This window comes from Gorilla gorilla, chromosome 9, assembly GCF_029281585.2.
Source record: "Gorilla gorilla gorilla isolate KB3781 chromosome 9, NHGRI_mGorGor1-v2.1_pri, whole genome shotgun sequence".
Lineage (NCBI taxonomy): Eukaryota > Metazoa > Chordata > Mammalia > Primates > Hominidae > Gorilla > Gorilla gorilla.
The window spans coordinates 37273102-37292804 of record NC_073233.2 but is presented as its reverse complement, the minus strand read 5'-3'; the positions used below and the strand labels follow the sequence as shown (position 1 = coordinate 37292804).

The 19703-nt window shown below is 35.7% G+C and overlaps 1 protein-coding gene across 1 annotated transcript in view; it reads left to right on the top strand.

The window, feature by feature from the left end:
* The first annotated feature begins 401 nt into the window (after positions 1-401).
* Positions 402-19703, top strand: part of LOC129523513 (doublecortin domain-containing protein 1-like) — a 69746-nt gene continuing 50444 nt past the window's right edge. Inside the window, exons 1-7 of the mRNA XM_055356902.2 lie at positions 402-577; positions 3828-3920; positions 8288-8387; positions 11078-11213; positions 12777-12936; positions 16683-16841; positions 18000-18200. Coding sequence (XP_055212877.2) covers positions 444-577; positions 3828-3920; positions 8288-8387; positions 11078-11213; positions 12777-12936; positions 16683-16841; positions 18000-18200 — 983 coding nt within the window. The 5' untranslated portion in view covers positions 402-443. The remainder of the gene's footprint in view (positions 578-3827; positions 3921-8287; positions 8388-11077; positions 11214-12776; positions 12937-16682; positions 16842-17999; positions 18201-19703) is intronic.

The window sequence follows — 19703 nt, the reverse complement described above, 5'->3', positions numbered from 1 at the left end:
CAATTAGATCTAGTTTAAGGTGGTATTATTTCAGGCTATTTTAAAACCACTTTTGTCACATTCCTTCTTCACACTGATTAAAGATATTTAACATGTAAACAAAAGTATTCCAAGTTCATTCGGTTCTATTTTTCGAGAATGATGTTTCTCTGAGAGGGAATAAATCATTCATCTTGCAGCATAACACAGGTTGTTACAGAAATTTTAAAAATAATTATCTTTCCTCTTCAAATAAAACATTAATTAGAATTGTCTGGAGCATCTTAGGTACCCCAATACATTTTTGCTGAATGAATGAGAGATTAAAGGTATAAACTGTGTTTAATATTTTTAAAAATCTAGACATGACCCTTCTTCTGTATTTATTATTATGTTTTTGTCATTTCTTTCTGAAGGAGTTTGATTGGCCAATACAAGGACTGCTTGTTCCGAGCAGTCCTCCCATGAAGAAACCCATCTGTAAGACAACAGAGCCATATGCCCCTGTGCGACTCAGAGTTTTGCAGAATGGAGAGAAGAATAAAAACAGATCCGTTACTATCCTTGGTCCAGATATCTCACCTGGACGGAAAACGCAGTAAGAACAACTTGTTCATACTTATTAAATACACTTTCTAGTTTGTACAGATTTTTGTGTTCTTAATTATGGATGTTTTTCTGTGGGAATTCTGTATTTATTTAGCAAAAGGGCTCCCATATTCATATTTGAAGGTGAAAATAGAGACTAGGACTCATTTAGTTTCTTCATCTGGAATTTGATTTGAACTCTGCTAATTTAGAAGATAATGGATTAGAAATGAGTAGCTCTGATTTTTTAAAAGTTCTATTTTTAAAAATTCTGTGATCAATGTATATTTGAATTAGCATTTTTGTTTGAGTTTTATAAATGTGTCTTGAAATAATTGAACTCAACATCCTTCTTAAATATAATTTTGTAACTCCTTATATAAGTTAAATTATACACAATTATGTTTAAATCTTTAGAATATTTAATGAACAAATACAGTTCTCAAAAGTATAACTTTATATAATTTATAGTCTTCCTTGGAATAACATTTTAAAAGTTTATCACCCTAGAAAAACATTTATTGACACTTTAGCTTACCTTATTATTGGGATAAAATTTTCCCAATAGCCAATATTTTCTCCAACATTGGAGAAAAATCGCCTGCTGTCTTTTCATTTCATTTTATGACAAAAGGCATCATAGATCATTGAAGAGCTCTGATGTAAAGAATGAGCTAAACACATTGTTTCTCATATTATTAGCAGCCATATTACCTCTTGACCTTTCTTTTGAGATGTTTAGAATATTTGAGGCTGCTATAATAGTTTAATATTACTTTCTTCACATTGATTAAATATACTTCATACATCGCTGAACAATGAGTAACATTCAGATTGGCTGACCACTGAACTGCCTGTAAAGATGATAAAGTAAAAAATTAATCTTCAAAGTAAAGTCAAGCCTCAAATTGAATTCTTTGACGCATACATTTCATAATTAGCTCATTCTGCTAGATGTAAAATATGAGGGTAATGTCCTTAAAGTAGTGTATGACTCTTCAAAAGTAACACCCAAAGTTAACACAAAATTTCTGTTTCTTCCTACATTCATTATTTTTCTTGTTTTCTATCTTTAATTGTGGCTCAAAGTTACATACAGATATTATCTTATCACATCAATGTTTTAAAATGCATGGTTCAGTCAGGTAATCCGAACAAATTTTAAGAGATTGAAATGGTAAATTTGGACAACTGTTCTAGCAGAGAATATGTGAAATGCTGTGCTGCCCATATGCTATGTTCATGGAACAGTATGTCCCAGTTCATCACGTATTCAGGTATTAGAGTTACTTGTTCACCATATGAATTAATTACTCCCAAATAATTAAAATACACTGGCATACACTTAACACTAAAACTCTACTACATATAGTTTAATTTCTCTGCTGATTCAGAAAGTGTTCTATAATATCATCAATAGAATTCCCCCACCCCTAGAGCTGGATGTTAAGTACTGGTTCACAGAAGGTTTAAATGGAAGGTCTTGGGTTACATTGCAGGGTGGCTGGTTGTCCAGCTTCAGAGAGCTCCGTTCACATGGTTATCTGTATGAATGGCATCCTAGAGTTGTGCCAGGCAGAAGCCCTGCCGTGCCTTGGTGTATTTAATAAATACAAGTTACACATCTTCCAGAAGAAATAACTTCTAGTGACATATATTACTTGCATTAACCTGAAATTTATTTGTAAGAAGGAGTGTTGGGCTGTTTAGTGTCTCTACAAGCAAAATCATGCTGGAAGTATGAAATATAGATATACTTTAACCAAATCTTGCCCTAGTAACATGCTGTCCTTCAGCTATTTAATAATTTACTGGAGGTAGTTTTGAGGAGTTTTTGTTGTTGTTATTGGTTCTTTCATCTACAAAGCCTAAGGAAAATCAAATAGTATTTGTTCATTACTTAGTCGGTTATTACTCTAGTGAGTGACAAGGTCTTGTCCATTAGTCTTAATAGTGACTGTCGAGTTTATATAAATTAAGACCTTCATAATTTTTCTTGTGTCACAGGCAAATTTTGTCTCTCAGAAATGTAAGTTAAACAAGAAAAATTTTATAAGTTACATTTAAGGAATTTTAAGAGGAAAGGCCCCAGATGAGGCTTTGAAGTAAATTTTATATTTTAGATGATTTCAATATATATATTACTTATTAGTAAGTTATGATCTCTGAACTCACTTGAGCTCCTTAGTAGAGCTTGTAAGTCCTTTTATGACCTATCCCTGCATATTTCTCTAGCTCTGTTTCCTATCAACACTCACCCAATTCCCACTCTCAAACCACCCACCACCACTTTCCAACACTTCCTATGTGCTTAAATAATAAAAGTCTTTTGAAAATGAGTTTAGATTTCCCTTCCAGATGTTGACCCTGAATGAGACACTCTCTCCTCTCGAGTTAGTTATGGCTACTGTGTATTCCACTACTCCAGCCCTGGGCCTTCCACCAGTACAGCACCTATCATTCAGTTTCATGATTATCTGCTTATGTTCCATCCATGAGATAGAGAACAGGGATGCTTCATTCATAGCAGATGTACAATCTGCTATGTTATGATCATAGATCATTGTGTTCTGATGAATCAAGTATTAAGGTACTAGGGAGTCACTTTGTTAGCCACATGATTAAGGGCCTACATAGGCCTTAAATTAGTGACTACTGAACGAATGAATGGTTAGCTATATTTGATCACCATTTGTAATGAAAGAACAATTAATTATAAAGTATTTGATAACTATTTCATTTAATAAAATATAGATTCTAAAAAATGCACAAAACAGTTTCCTAACTTAAAACTTTGAGCAGATGTATATTCAAGTTAAGCATCTTTTTCTATGATCATCATTATTTATTTTTCAGTCTAAAAATTTTAAATTTGGGGTTAATAATAAGACACTATATGAATAAAAAATTACAGGTAAAATGAATGCAATCTCTGAATTTTCTTCAAAGTTGAAAAATTTATATTTCATAGTGTTCAGCATTATTAGAAGAGAAATAAAATAGTGAAAATGTATTGTTTTACAAAATTACTCATAGTATAAATATTTATGTAATAACATGTCATGTTATGTAATATTTAAAATGAAGTTAAGTATTTCATTGTGATAGTTTTTGAAACTGTATATTTTAAAGAAAGAGATTACTTTAGGGCAAATCATGATAAATTAAGACCTTATAATTTTTCACATATTAAAGTATGTCAAGAGATAATTGACAATGTATTCTGAGATATCAGTCAAATCTCGGATCATTTGTTTCAGAAGTGTTCACACTGAAAAGAAAGAGAAAATCTGTGTCACTAAATATTCTGAAACAGAAATGGACCAGGTAGAATTTCACCAATTTTTGGAAAGGTAAATACTTAATATCCTAAATGCAAATGCTTTTTCCATTTAAATACCTGAATGATTATTTGTAACAGATAACATACTATATATATGGTATATATGATATATAGTGCGTACTATATATATACTCAAATACATACTATATATATAGTATATATATACATACTATATACTTATATATATACTTAAATACATACTATATATACTATATATATAGTATGTACTATGTAAGTATATATATACTTAATATATATAGTATGTAATATTTGGTTTATATTTGCTTGCATTAAGGGTGGGGTAGTGAAATTTTATGTTTTACCTATTATAAACCAATTTAAATATATATATAAAAATTGGTTTATAATAGGTTAAATATTATATATACACATATGTATATCTATTACATATATACACATATGTACATCTATTACATATATACATATGTGTATATATGTAATAGATGTACATATGTGTATATATGACATATATACATATGTGTGTATATGTAATAGATGTACATATGTGTATATATTACATACGTATTACATATGTATTTTACATATGTATATTACATATTACATGTACTAAATATGTATTACATGTGTAATACATAATACAATTACATATGTACATAATACAAATTACATATGTACATAATGCAAATTATGTACATAATACAATTACATATGTACATAATACAAATTACATATGTATTACATAATACATGTATTACACATGTATATTACATATGTATTACATAATACATGTATTACACATGTATATTACATATGTATCACATAATACATGTATTACATATGTATATTACATGTGTATCACATAATACATGTATTACATCTGTATATTACATGTGTATCACATAATACATGTATTACATCTGTGTATTACATATGTATCACATAATACATGTATTACATCTGTATATTACATATGTATCACATAATACATGTATTACATCTGTATATTACATATGTATCACATAATACATGTATTACATCTGTATATTACATGTGTATATATGTCATATATACACATGTGTATATATGACATATATACCTACCTAAGAAAACTGGTTGTTAATATAATGATTCTGGAGTTTTTAATCTGTGGAATATATAAACTATGTGAGCCTATGATACCCATGGTAATTAATACAATGTTTTTCCCTGAAATGTCAAGGTCTATCAAATTCCCCTAGCTTTCTGAATGGCCAACTCTGTAAATATAAATTAATCTCATTTAAAAAACATATTTCACAATTTACAGCAACTTTCTTTGGTTTATATTTGCTTGAATTAAGAGTGGCATAGTTAAATTTTTATATTTTACCTATTATAAACCAGTTTTTAAAACATGAATGTCTTAGTCTGTTTTGTGTTACTATAAAGAAATACCTGAGGCTGGTTAATTTAGAAAGTAAAAAGGTTTATGTGGTTCATGATTCTGATGGCTGGAAAGTTCAAGATTGGGCATCTGCATCTGGTGAGGGCTTCAGGCAGCTTCCACTCATGGCAGAAGGTGAAGAGGAGCTGGCAAATGCAGAGACTACATAGAGGAGAAGAAGTAAGAGAGAGGGGGAAGGTGCCAGCATCTTTGTAACAATCAGCTCTGAAATAACTAATAGAATGAGAATTCACTCATTTCCAAGGGGGGGCATTAATCTATTTATGAGGGATCTTCTATCATGACTCAAACACCTCTCATTAGGCCTCATCTCCATCATTGGAGATCAAATTTCAATATGAGATTTGCAGAGGACAAACATCTAAACCATAGCACTAACGTATATTATGTTTATGAAATATGTTGTAATTTTTTTAATCAGTATTTTTCTACCAAATCAAGAATTAGATCACTGCTGAAAGGTTGGAGCACTTGGTGTGAACTTTTTTGCAAAGTATGCCTTGTCAAATATGAGGGAATAGTTTTATTGAGTTTAAGGAAAATTATGCTATCTTTGGTTATTTAATAATTCACTCTAGACAATTTTGAGGTTCTCTTTGTTGTTGTTGATTTTTCCATCTACAAAACTGAGGTGTGATCTAATAGTATAATAAGTTCCATTTTAGAATAATAGATACAGAACTTTTGTTGTTGTTGGTACCTTCTACTTTCTGTAAAGTTGCTGGCAACATAGAATATTGGAAAGACCACTGGATTAGGAGGCAAAGGAATTTATTTTAACCCCCGCATTGCCACTAACTAGCTGGATGTCTTCAGCAAAGCCCTGTCCTTCTCCAAGGCTTGTTTTCCTCAATTGTTAACAGTCATCTGTTGTTATATTATGTAACATCAACCGGTGTAGGATGTTCTGCTGGAGGTTTTTGGTGTTTTTCTTTCTTTTTCTTTTCTTTTTTCTTTTCTTTCTTTCTTTTTTTCTTTTTTTTTTTTAGAACAAGGCATTGCTTGCTCTCAAGGAACTCCCAACTAACTTTTGGGGAAGAAAATTTGCTTAGTGAAACAATCAGAAAGCCACATGCAGCAGTATTTAACCATACAGAATTGAAAATGATCAAGGGATCATTATATGATGATATATTTCCTGGTTTATATATAACCAGGAAAGAGAGAGAACATTGTAAGGGGCAGCTGTCAGAGAAGGCCACAGGGAGAAGAAAGAAAATGAGACAAAAATCCAAAGCAAGAAGATAAAAAAAAGGAGAAAGCACGTGACCATAGCTTCTCAAAGGTTTTGTTACGGTTTGGAAAGAACTGAAAGAGTGTAGAACAGCTCCTGGGGTGGGGTGTCCTGGCAAGTGATTAGCCTAAGAGCTCCACTGCTGTGGAGCTGTAGCTGACTGTGGATCTGGGAGGCATAGCTCCTTTCTTTAAAAATAGGGATCTTGCTATGTTGCCCAGGCTGATCTTGAACTCCTGGCCTCAAGTGGTCCTCCTATCTTGACCTCCCCAAGTGCTGGGATTACAGGTATGGACCACCATACCCAGCCTGTTTTATTTACTTCTAAGCTAACCTTAGAGAAATGGAGGGCCTGATTATCTGTTTAATTGCTTTATCCCATTGAGGATATAAAATTTAGAAACATTCTTTATAAAGCTATGTCTTGCTGATGAGCATAAAGTCAACTTTATGTAATTTTGTGTTAGAATGTAAACAGTATATTCTAACACAAAATATATTTAGCAAGAATCTTCTACTTCTTCCATAGGAGGGATATCCTCACAGTACTGTTTAGAAAATGCTCCATCAGTCTCCTGTAGCTCTACTTTTTCCTCACAATTCCATCTATTTACATCTGTCCTAAAGCTTGCTGTCTAGGCTCCAGCCTCTCCCACCTCCAGCCCATTTTCCACCTTTCTGACAGTTAACTTTCGGAAAAGCAGACCAGATAACACCACATATCTGCTCTAATGCCTTCAATGGCTTTCTGCTGCTTATGGGCTAGAAGGCAGGTTCCTCAGTCTAGAATCGTAAGTACTTTCAGTTGGTTTCTGTTTTCTTTTTCAGTTTCATCTGGTCCATACCCTCCTCATGTCCATACACTCAGCTCCAGTCTAGTGCTTTTTGATGAAATCCTGTTTATCCTTTAAAACCCAACCCAAATGCCACTCCCTTAGATAAGGCTTCTCTGGAAAAATTGTTTTCCCCTTTGTTCTCACAGCACGCTGGCCAGGTGCCTATGGCAGCACCTACGACTTCATATTACACTTCAGTTGCTCACCTTTCTCTACCCTGACCAGATTCGGAGCTCCTCAGGGAACTACAAAACTGTCATTCATCTCAGTATCCACAGGGCTTGTCCAGTGCTTGTTTGGGAGGGCAGGGGGTTGTGGGAGTGGGAAATCAGTGTTCAGTGTTTAACCAGGCTAAAAACGTCTGTTTCAAAGGTAGTTGAAACAGACTACCCTCTGGTGGAGGGAGCTGAGGAACTTGGTGACAAATTAGACTTTGACAACCTTGGAGAAAGAACAAGACTACATCAGAAAAAGCCAAGGAAAAAATTTTTTAGGTAGGAGAAAGAACGCAGGCACAGAAATAGAAAAGTGTGGGGCATACCAAGGAACTAAAAGTCAATAGCAGTGTGTCTAGCTATTTATTGGTCACGTCTGGGACTGTGCTAAGAGCCCTTTTCAAAATCAACCTTTAATCTTCACAGAAACCCTGGAAGGTAAGAAATCTAGCCTTAGACAGGTTAAATAATTTGCCCAAGTGCCACAATTTGGAGAGGAAAATGGGACTCGAATGGGTCTGATGGGCCCCAGAGTCCAGCTCATGACTAACAGTCCTGCAGAGAGAGTTGTCATTATGGATTCAGGCCCCAGATTTCTTTTATTTTCTCTCTTTGCTGCTGGAAGCTTTCTGTATGCAAGGTCAATTTTTGTGTCTTTTATTACAGGTGCACTGAGATTTTAAATTTACCTTCTGCAGCTCGGAGATTGTACAATGAAAAGGGGAAGGAAATATTTGCCTTAAAAGACCTGCAAAGAGATGAACTGGTAAAGACATGGATTTGAAACTGGCAATATTAATTTATTAATACCCCATCCAAGAAAGAATGCCCTTAAATATAAGTCTTCAAATGCTTACCATTTTAATTCTTATTTTCTCTCAGAATTATCCTAACTGAGCAAACATCAGAAAGTAATACTAACAGCTAACATTATTCAGAGCTTCCTATATGTCTGGCATGGTTTTCAGAGTGGTATATAAATTAAACTTTTTTTTTTTTTTTTGAGATGGAGTTTCACTCTGATACCCAGGTTGGAGTGCAGTGGCGCAGTCTTGGCTCACTGCAACCTCTGCCTCCCATGCTCAAGCAATTCTTCCACCTCAGCCTCCAGAGTAGCTGGGATTATAGGCATGTGCCACTATGCCTAGCTGATTTTTTGTATTTTCGGTAGAGATGGATTTCAACATGTTGCTCAGGCTGGTCTCACACTCCTGAGCTCAGGTGATCCACCTGCCTCAGCCTCCCAAAGTGGTGGGATTACAGGTGTGGGCCACCGCGACCGGCCGAATTAATCTACTTAATGTTCATCATGATCCTAGACTCTAGAAATTAAGGAAGAAACTGGAGAAGGCCAAATTGTTAATCATTTGTAATTTCTATCTCCTGCTCTGAAGGAGGTAAATTCTCTACTCTTTTTGAGACCTTCAAAATGTAGTTGTTTAATGGTTTTTTACTAAATGGTAATTTCACTTTTTCAGGACAAAATTATGTCTACTTTTTTCATACACTCTATTTGGTGACTGGAGAAGGCTGAAAAGCGGAAGGACTTTAGCAGCCCAGCCTTCCCCCTCATTTATAGAATTTGAGGCATAGGTTTGAAAAATTTAAAAAAAAGATACCTTCCTTGATTGATGCCTACAATTCTTTGAACAGAGAACAAAGCTTGTACCATTTCGTCAGAACTCAACTCAGGCCCTGAACCTAAATACTGGAGACAGTCTTAAACAGAAGTATCAATGGCCAACATCAGAGGCAGAATCACAGGGTGGAGAGTCTGTTGTTCTCAGAGACTGCTAGATCTCATTTTGAATCCTAATGCCATCTCTCCAAGTGTTTTGTTTGTTTGCTTTTAGTGTTTTTGTTTGTTCTGCTGTGCTATTCACTGTGGGTTTTTTAGAGAATGAATTTAAGGTAGATTACATTAAATCATACAATACAAAAAGTTAATTTAATGGTAAGTATAGATGAGGCCACCACGGCAAAGCAGGTATGAGTGGAAGGAGGATAAGATGGAGCCAGGAGTGATTGTATATTTGCTAGAAATTAATCTGTCACTGCTCTGAAGAGTAACATGAAGATGGAAACATAAACAGTTATTTACATGATTAAATATGTCCAAAAGAGAAAAAGAAATCCGTTGTTCAAAATAAGAAATTTTTGCCTGGGTGCGGTGGCTCATACCTGTAATCCCAGCACTTTGGGAGGCCAAGGCGGGTGGATCACCTGAGCTTAAGAGTTCAAGACTACCCTGAGCAACATGGCGAAACCCTGCCTCTACTAGAATACAAAAAATTAGCTGGGCATGGTGGCAGGTGCCTGTAATCCCAGCTACTCAGGAGGCTGAGGCACGAGAATCACGAGCCCTGGAGGCAGAGGTTGCAGTGAGCTGAAAGCATGCCACTGCACTCCAGCTTGGGCTACAGAGTGAGACTCCATCTCAAATAATAATAATAATAATTATTATTATTATTATTATTATTTAAAGTTTCCCCTGGGTCTTCATACACAGAATGTCAAATGTTTGTAATAATGACTTTGCAATGATCAGAAAAGGCAGCACTGAGGTTCTCTTTCTTCTTACTGAGCCTTTCTCAATATGTTACTTTCTTTTCTCATCTTTAAAGAAATATTTATCCATTTAAGGACATTTAAGAAATACATATAAGCAAAAAGAAAAGGAGAAGAGGAAAAGTATTATCCATAATCTTGTCACCTGGCAATAATAGCCACATTGACATTTTGGTGTTTGTACTACAAATTCATTTATACCAGGGGTCATTAAACGTTTTCTGTAAAGAATGAGATAGTAGATATTGTAGGTTTTGTGGGCCACATGGTGCCTGCTGTACATCAGCTCTGCTCCTGATGCATGAAAACAGCCATAGACAACGTGTAAATGAATGGGAATAGCTGTGTTCTAATAAAACTCTACTCACAAAAACAGGCAGGGGACCAGATTTGGGTTTTAGGGATAGTTCGCCAATCTCTAATTTTGCCAATCTGTAATTTACTCCTTCCTTCCTTCTTTCCTACCTTCCTCCGTCTCTCCCTCCCTCCCTCCCTTGCTCCCTTCTTTCCTCTCTTCTTTCCCACCTCCTTCCCTCCCTCACTCCCTTCCTCTTTTCTTCCTTCCTTCCCTCTTCTTCTTAAACAATTATTTTTTAAACTTTAATTTTGAAATAATTATAGATTCACAGGATGTTGCAAAAATAATATGGTAATATACAAAGATAGTATTTTCACTTAATACAAAACTCTTGAAATTCATCAAAGTTGTTGCCTTTATCAGCAGTTTGATTTTTTTTGAAAGTACTGAGTGGTACACAGTTTTCTTTAATCATTCACCTATTATATTAATAGGACATTTTGATTTTTTAAATTGTTTTCAGTTTAGATTATTACAGATAATGCTGCTGTGACAATTATATACAGGATAAGAGATGCTTTGTTTGATAGGTGTATGTTTCATGTGGAGAACTCTGGATCAATCCTGACCTGTCCATTTCTCAGCAAAAGAAACAAATATTCCTGAGGAACCTAGAATCAGACATTGCCAAAATTCAAATCTTCTGCAGCACACATAAAATAGAAGGTAAGCATTGGAATTATTTACCTTAATATATTCAGCCAAAATGAAATGCTTGATGATATTGCTTTTTAAAAAGTCAAAGTTTGTTTAAACAAGTAATATTTCACCTCTGCATCTTGCTGTTTAACTCTTTAAACTAAATTATATGTTTGACAGGGTTGAGTATTTTAGTTCACACTACAGTTTGAATGTGCAAAGAGAACATCATCTTTTTATTTTGTCGTTAACAGATCTGACCTTCTTTGTGAGCCTTATGCATTCTCTAATCATGTTTACATTTTGTTCCATCCATTAATTTAATTAGTCCCTTTAGGGAGAGCTTTCAGATTTCTCTATCTCCAGAATCTCACATTAAGTTCCACTCTAAGATAGAAAGAAAGCACTTGGGATGCAGATCTTCTTGCTTCCTGAGCTCTACTGGCTGAAGTCGATGACTGGAGTGACTTATGGTTCCTTCTGTTGGTTCAGACGATACTCTGGGTGGGTGTGCTTCCTCCCTGATTCAGCCTTCTCTCTGCTTCCTGTGGCCCTCTGGAGCCTGACTATGACTGAATGGTCATCTCGTCACCTCTGCAGTCCTTGCTACAGAGCCACCTCACCCCTGCTTGGCATCCACTTTTGGAAAGCTCCCCAAAAAGATTCTCAGCAACTCCTGGGTCTTAGCTGCACCTCCCAGAAACCAGATCCCAGTTCACGTGGCTGGCTGTGCCTCAGATTGGAGTAGCAAGAGTAGCTCAAAAGGGGACAATGGGCAGTGTCCTCACTGTTTCCCCAGTTTAACTAAGATACCCGAAGTGAAGCCTGTAGAGAGAATCAAGACATGCTGTGCTAGTTTTCTGGCTTTCTCTGTCTTGTGCCCCAGATCCCCTCTGGCCCAGGAGTGATGGTTTTTCTCCAGGTCAATCCTGAAGTTAAACTCTTGATACAGTAAGTGGGAGCTACAGGCTTTTGGAGAAACCATAGATCATGACTGTGTCATCCTGACTTCCACGGTCGATGGCAGTATGCTGTTTGAATGTCAAAAACTATCTTTGGACTTTTGCTTTTCTTTTATAAAAGTTCTAATTTCCTCATGATCTTCCTCCTTCCATTAAGTTTTCTCCAGGAACCAGGACAAAAGTCCATATAGAGAAAAGAAAAAGAGAAAAAAAATTAGTATAATTTAAAACATTGCCCTATTATATATATTGAACACCGTGTAGTAAAACTTTGCATGTGTCATTCAAGGCTTTCTCTGGGACTGGGACTTCCACTGATGAGTTTTGGATCCCAGAGAATGATCTAGAAACATATATCTAAATAATGTAGCCCATTTGAATAATTACAATATATGATAATTAACTGATCTTTGGAAAGACCTATTTTTACTATTTTTGACTAAGAATATCTTGAGAGTAAAGAATCTATAAAAATTAAAATTAAATTCAACTGAGTTTAATAAGTAACCTATGAATACAGCAAATAGATGGAATTTTTTTGCATTTGTATTTTAGTGTGTGTTTTTAAATTCCTGATGCTCTGCAGTTGTAACTAATATGTCTTTGCAACTTGTGAATTTCTGCTCAGCTCTTGTTTTAGAAGTCCAAAGTGACATTGTATCTGGAAGCAAGCTTGCTGTGCATAAACCTGTAGCAATTTTTGGAGAAGAGAAGCAAGTTACAGAACCAGAAGAAAAGCAAATGCAGGAAGATCCTCTAACAACGGAAAATGCTTCCAGTGAAATTCTGTAAGTAATCAGTGTAGCCTGAAAAGCTACCTGGCTGCTTTTTGAACTCAGCTCATTAGCCCGATAACAGCACAGAGCCCATGCAGGGAGCTCATGCCAAGTTTGTGAAACTAATGGCAGCTGAAGAGCTAGTATTTAATTAGTTTTCCGGCAAAATGATACTACTACAGCTTCGATGTTCAACCATCACAATGATCTATTTTCAGTAATATTGTTACAGTGTTATTATTTTTAAGAGGCTAGAATTTTAGGATAGTAGGCATTTATTTGAGGAATTCATCAAATTTTGTTTCCATAATCATTGACTTCAGGATAAATTAAACTTCTTCCCTAAGTTCAAGTTAGACACATGTTAATATACAGTTATCATTCTGGATCATTGAAATAGCTTTCTGATTTCTCTCTATTGCCATAATATCTTCCTTCCAATTCCCCTCTAAGTTAAACTGTAGACAATTAACTTTCTAATGCACAATCCTTTTCACATAGTTTTTTAAGGGCTACCTATGGCAGACAGAAAAACCTATTCATCTGGAATCCCAAGGCCTTCTGACCCTGGTTCATGCCTGTCATTGACCCTCATTTGCATTCCCATGCCCGCTGTCTCTTTCTGCCACATGAATTCCAACCTCCAGCTCAGCAACGACAAGCTGTCGCCTGCATATTGCACATTCTGTTTATGTTCTGTTGCAGACCTCTGAGCCACATATGAATTTCTCTCCAATGCAGTGCCTTTACTTGCCCCGTACTTATCTGTAGAATGATACTTTAGCATTGAAGTCAATTACAGCAATGACTGTACGTGGCAATGTGCTTGTCAGTCCCTCTCCCCCTTGCCTACCCCTCCCTCTACCAGCCTGGGAACGTTGAGGGCAAAGACTCTGTCACATGGGTTCTAATTATCATTTACTGAATAAATGAATGAAAGATTGAATGTGTTTCCGAATTATAAAACCAAAAATACCTGGCCAATTACCTCTGCAATAATTGTGAAAATAATTTATATATCATTGTTATTAATTGTTTCTATCCTCAATTATAAGAATATGAACTTTTATTTTAGGAACCAAACTTCCTCATTTGGATGAGTGATTCAGTTGGTCCTATGACTGACACTAACAAAGGCACCAGAAGGCATTTTTCAGAGAGAATGATTGGTCCTAGATGGCATCTTTCTCAACAGTCAGGGAATTGACCACGAACTTTCACATCCCCTTCTAAAGAATATGTCATCTAGCCTGAGTCTGCACTTGGAAAAAAATAAACAGAAAGTAAGAAAAAAGAAACATTTTTGAGAGCAAAGATCGTCATTGTTCTGAATCAGAGATTTCATGAAGGCCTGGAGTCCTTGAGGTTAAAAGTGATTGGGTTCTCTCAGAGTACAATGCAGGCATCTCCTGCATATTCCAAGCAGGCTCTTTTGCTCAAGCCTCTTCTTGAATACTCCTAATAACAGAGAGATCACTGTTTTCAAGGAGGCCCATTCTAACATTTAAATAATTATTTAGACCATCTCCATCTTATTATTCCATATGTTTCTCTGTACTATGCCCTATACCTCTTCCACTTGGCAGCCCTTAAACTATTGGAAATATTTTTTAATATACAGGGTTATCTATTTTCCAGGCTTTCACTAGTCATTTGAACCATTTCTGATGACATGATTCTGAAATAATCCTAAATCATCTTACATTAGGAAGTCACTGTAAGATTTTTCCCAGACTTTCTTAAATGTGCTTGTTTGGAGTTTTTTGCATATTTGAAAAATGGGATGATTTAAGGAGGGACATGCATAAAGCCAGCAGCTAGAACATCAATCTAGAAGGATCCTTTTTGATTGCTTTTTTATCATAAAGGTGTCCGGCACAAACGATAAGAAAAATGGAAAAGAAATTCTAGTAGCACTTGCCTACTTTGTGCTTTGCAGGTAAAAAAGATTTGGAACATAGAGAGTGGGGGAAACTTTCTCATTTCCTCACTGAATCACAGGTACCTGCCCACCTCTTCAGCCTCGTCTAGAACTACCATCCCCTCACTCACTGCATACCTGTCACACCACTGTCTTTCTGTTCTTCAAATGGGCTAACCATAATCTTGCTTCATAGCCTTTTCATTTGTTCTTTTCTCTGCTTGGAATGCTCTCCCTCTAGATCCTTACATGGCTGGCCCCTTCCTATTGTCTTTGTCTCAATTCAAACATCACCTCTCAGAGAAGCCTTCTTTGACTCCATTGCTAACGTAAACCTTACCCCATCCCAGTCAATTTCCATTACAATATGCTATTTTATTCAACTTATGGCATTTATCTTGTTTATTCATTTACTTGTCTATTTAATCTCTCCTCTTCCCACTAGAATGTAAACTCCACGAGCACTGATAACTTACCTGTCTTGTAGATGTTCAATAAATATTGATTAAAGGAGTGAATAACTAACGAATGGTTTGTTCTATGAATGAACAAATTAATAAAGCAAGATGGACTGAAAAATGACTGTTCTAAAACTGACTTGACTATACCTCATTTGCCAGGAAGTTCAAGAGCTGATAGAGAAATTCTGAGTAAGAAAGTTAAACATCTGGATTTGGGTGAAGAATCTTGTTTGCATCCTGCTAACTTTGTTAAAACTAAGAATGACTTTTTTTTTTTTTTTCCTTTTCCCCAAAGAAATGGAATTGATGAGAAAGCTGTGCTTTTTATTTTTAACACAAGATGGCGCTGTTGTTTTTTTAACTGTAAAGGGAGCGGTTTGCCTTCAGAAGCCGCTTGTGCTGCCTGCAGTTCTGAATGAGGCAGTGATTACCCACCAGTTTCATATCCACATGTAATACTTCTATTACATTTGAAAAGAGTACGGTCAGCTCTGCTAGCACAGGAATTGTCCCTGAAGATTTTGGTAATTTAATAATGCTTGTAGTTACATCAAATTATGACAAGCACCTTGGTGATCAGTCTGTCCCAGAGAACTTTATTTACAGGTACGCATACTTGGAGTGCTGAAATAGGCTTGCTGCTTTGCCTGTATATTTATCCTTCCTCAGTCAAGCAGTCCTCATATCACAATCCCACTGAAGGCAAATGTGCTCTCAACAGTGGCCTGGAACTTTATATATACAGATCTATATGGTGGCTACTGATCCCCTTTATATCTTCATTTTAGTAAGAAGCCAGAAGGCTGACTCAATTATTCAAACTATGACTATTTACTCTGTTTAGTATATTATTCTCTATCAAAAGCTGGCTCATATGTGCAGATGCTATTTGAGTTTCTCTAGATTTCTCTGTGGAGAAATCTTGGAAAGTTAAGGTTTCTTAACCTTGTCTAATGAGTAAACTTTACAAAACCGGGTAATCTAGGCTGTACTGTTCTAGTCAGAATTGTGACCCAATTATGGGGTAGAGAGAGGGAATCTCATTACATGTTCATTGTGAATTTCTCAAACTACTGAGTAGTCAATCTTTCTGATTTTTGAAATACAATACATGGTCCCATTTTTTTCTGAGTAAACATGACAAAGATGAATGCTGTTTATTATGTGATTGAGGAATTTTATTTGTAGCCTTATATTAAAAGATCTAAATGATGTATTAGTAAGATGTGAATTTCCAGTATTAGGCACCCTTACGGAAATAAGATTTATAGATCCACCAACATCCTGTGGAATAAGATCAGACTACACCTCAGAAAAAAATTCTGTGAACACGAATGAGATTTCTTAGACTTATGTTTGCTTCTGAACCTTGATAGAGATTCACACGCAAGAGCTCATCTTCGAATGAAGGCTTGTCACACGCTTCCCAGGTATGCCTGGCAGGAAACTTCACATGACTTTGATGAGGATGACAGTCTTCCAAAGAAAACGGAAAAAGGGCTCTTTGAAAATGTGGAACCACAGAAGAAACACAGGTAAAAAGTTGCAAAGGATTCCTCTTAAAGATTTCTGTCTAGTGTTAGTTTTCTCACCTTGGGACACAAATATTCCCAAGAGTTTTCGCTGCTGTTAGCTGCTGTTTCTATCAACATGCACATTTTTGTCTTATGTTTTTGATTAAAATATTTACAAAATTTTGCGGGAAGGTCCTTTACTCTTTGGTTTATTTTGTTCAGTGTATAATGTCTTACTCATTTGTGTGTTTTTTTCTATTAAACAGTATGCTTATCCACCTTTGCCTCCTGACAACTTAGCACAGAGCCTGTATATTTGTTGAATGAATGTGTGAGTGAACTTCTGAATAAGCATTTAAGATGCCCTAATGTTTTTAAGAAATTAAGAAAATGCAGTTTCTTCCTTTTTAGTTTAATGTTTTTTGTCAATGTCCAATGAAAAGACAGGAATATATAGTACTTTGTATTATTTCACAATCTTTAGACATTTACTTGACATTACAGCAGTCACTGGAACACATGAATTAAATTTTTTTGACACTTCAACATTTAGCACTAGGCCATGCACGTAGTAGGGGCTTAATAGATGTTTATAGATTAATTTAATTGACAATGTGTTGTGATATGTAATATGTTACTTCTGCTTAGTGTAAGGTCCTTAAGACAGTCATTTAAATTATTAGTGCATCATTATTTTATGATATGCTATGACTTGCTAGAGGTGAGTTAAAAACTTGGAGAATGGTGTTCTGTTTCCAGGGATACTGTAGATAGAGGATAGAAACAATCACAGTTTGAATAGAATTCCTTTATTTCTCTGTTTTGATTCTACATGCCCCTGCCCCCATTCTCTTACTTAATTTTAAATTTTACTTTTTCCTCTTTAAATTACCTTGTCAGCTGAAGTTCTTTTTTCTTTGCTAACGATTTTTTCAAATATTCTCCTGGTAAACATTTATTTATGTTACAAAATAAACTCAGAATTCTACTTCTTATGTCAGCTTAGAAGTGCAGTGCTAGTAGCATTGCCGTCATTCTAATGACATGGTCTATCATTTCAAGTTAACGTGTTTCATGTTGGACCTCTCACCAACAGAACTTATAATCTCCAGCACATCAAGTGCATGATCGAGTGCATGGGAAATTTTTCTGCCACTAATAGAGATTTCTTTATCTCAGCTGTTCACCAAAGCATAGTAAATTGCACAAGCATTGCCATCAGCAGTTCGAATACAGAGATGGGCAGATTATAAGCCATGCTGCTCCTCAGCTAGTCTTGGGGGTTCAAGGTCCCAATCTCCGATCAGGCATGGAGGTGGTTTTGGTGGAGAAGAAATCTGATGGTAGTCATCAGCGCTGGATACACCAGGAAGACAGCAGGTAATCCCATTATATTTGGGTTTACTATATCAAAAGGTGAATAGGATCCTAATAAGTCTAGCATGGTCCCCACAGAACAAGATGAACTATATCTGAGAGTTCTGGGTCTTCTATTTAACTTAGCTGATAATTCTTTATCCTAGCCAAAGAAGAGGAAGGGAATAAAATCAAATATAAATGCTAGGTAAGCTACATATAATTTATCCACAATCAGATTCAGAGGAGGAATGTTCCCTCTGATCTCCTGGGTATAGTTTTATCTGGCCATTGGGCTCAAGACTGAACTTTCATCAATGTCATTTTTATGAAATGAAGAGATCAAATAAGAATTCTAAAAAGTCCCCAATTTTCAAATTTTTTGATACTTTTCATTAACTTACTCCCCATCCTTCCCCCAACACACACCTTCCCTCTTTCCTCCACCTTCATAAAATAACCAATTTGTGGTTTCCACTCACGCAGTATAAACTAATTCCTATCTTAGCAAATATATCAACCTAATTCAATGTCTGGTCCTGGATCCAAATTTGAACCAACTACAGTACTGTAAAAAAGTTATTTTTAAGATAATCAGGAGAAATATAAAACAGCTTGGCTACCTGATGACATAATAGGACATAATAAGGAAGTCCTATTAATTTTGTTGCGTACAATAATGGTTCAATGGTAATGTTAAAAAAAAAGTCCTGATAAGTTGGAAACATTGTAGTATTTACAGATGAAATTAAAAGCTATCTTAGATTTGTTGTAAGACATTCTATCATAAATAAAAATTTTAAAAGTTGAGGGGAATGGATGAAATGAGAATGGCAGAATGTTGATGGCTGTTAGGTCCATATGCTGGTTGATTACACATTTCTCTCTCTCTCTCTCTCTTTTTTTTTGGGTGCATATGGAACATTTCTTTAATCGAACAAAAAAGAAAACAATTCCCTGTTTTTTAGATTGGTCTGCTTCAAATTCTACCATTAGTGTGATATGGTGGGCCTCCAGGGACCTCTTTAATCTCTTGAAATAGTGTACAAAGTGTATGTTTGTGCATCGTGCAATTTATTTTTTCTGGGAAAGAGCTGAGATTTTCACTGGCTTCTCAAAAGGTCTGCGATGAAAAGGCTTATGAATCAGTACTTTGAGGGAGGTTGCACAAGCTTCAGCAGGCGGCAGCAGCGAGCCCTGCCTGGGTAGGAGAGGAGCTGGTCTTACTCTGCTCACTGAGAAGAGCAAAGCCTCCGGCAAGGAGAACTCGCTGGGCTGATGTTAGAAAAGACGGGAAAACCAATTGTGTAGACAGACCTGGTGAAAGTGTTTCTTTGCCCCGTTCACCTGGGCTAAGCTGCCTTTGCAATGTGTAGGTAGGACAGCAGGCTTTTGTTTCTGTGAATGGTTTGCCATATGGAACCAGAATTCATTCATTCAACTGCCAAGGGTTATTGAGGGCAGTGTTTTAGGAGCTGTTGCTTTACAAATAACAAAACAGATAAAAAATCTTTACTCTTATGGAGC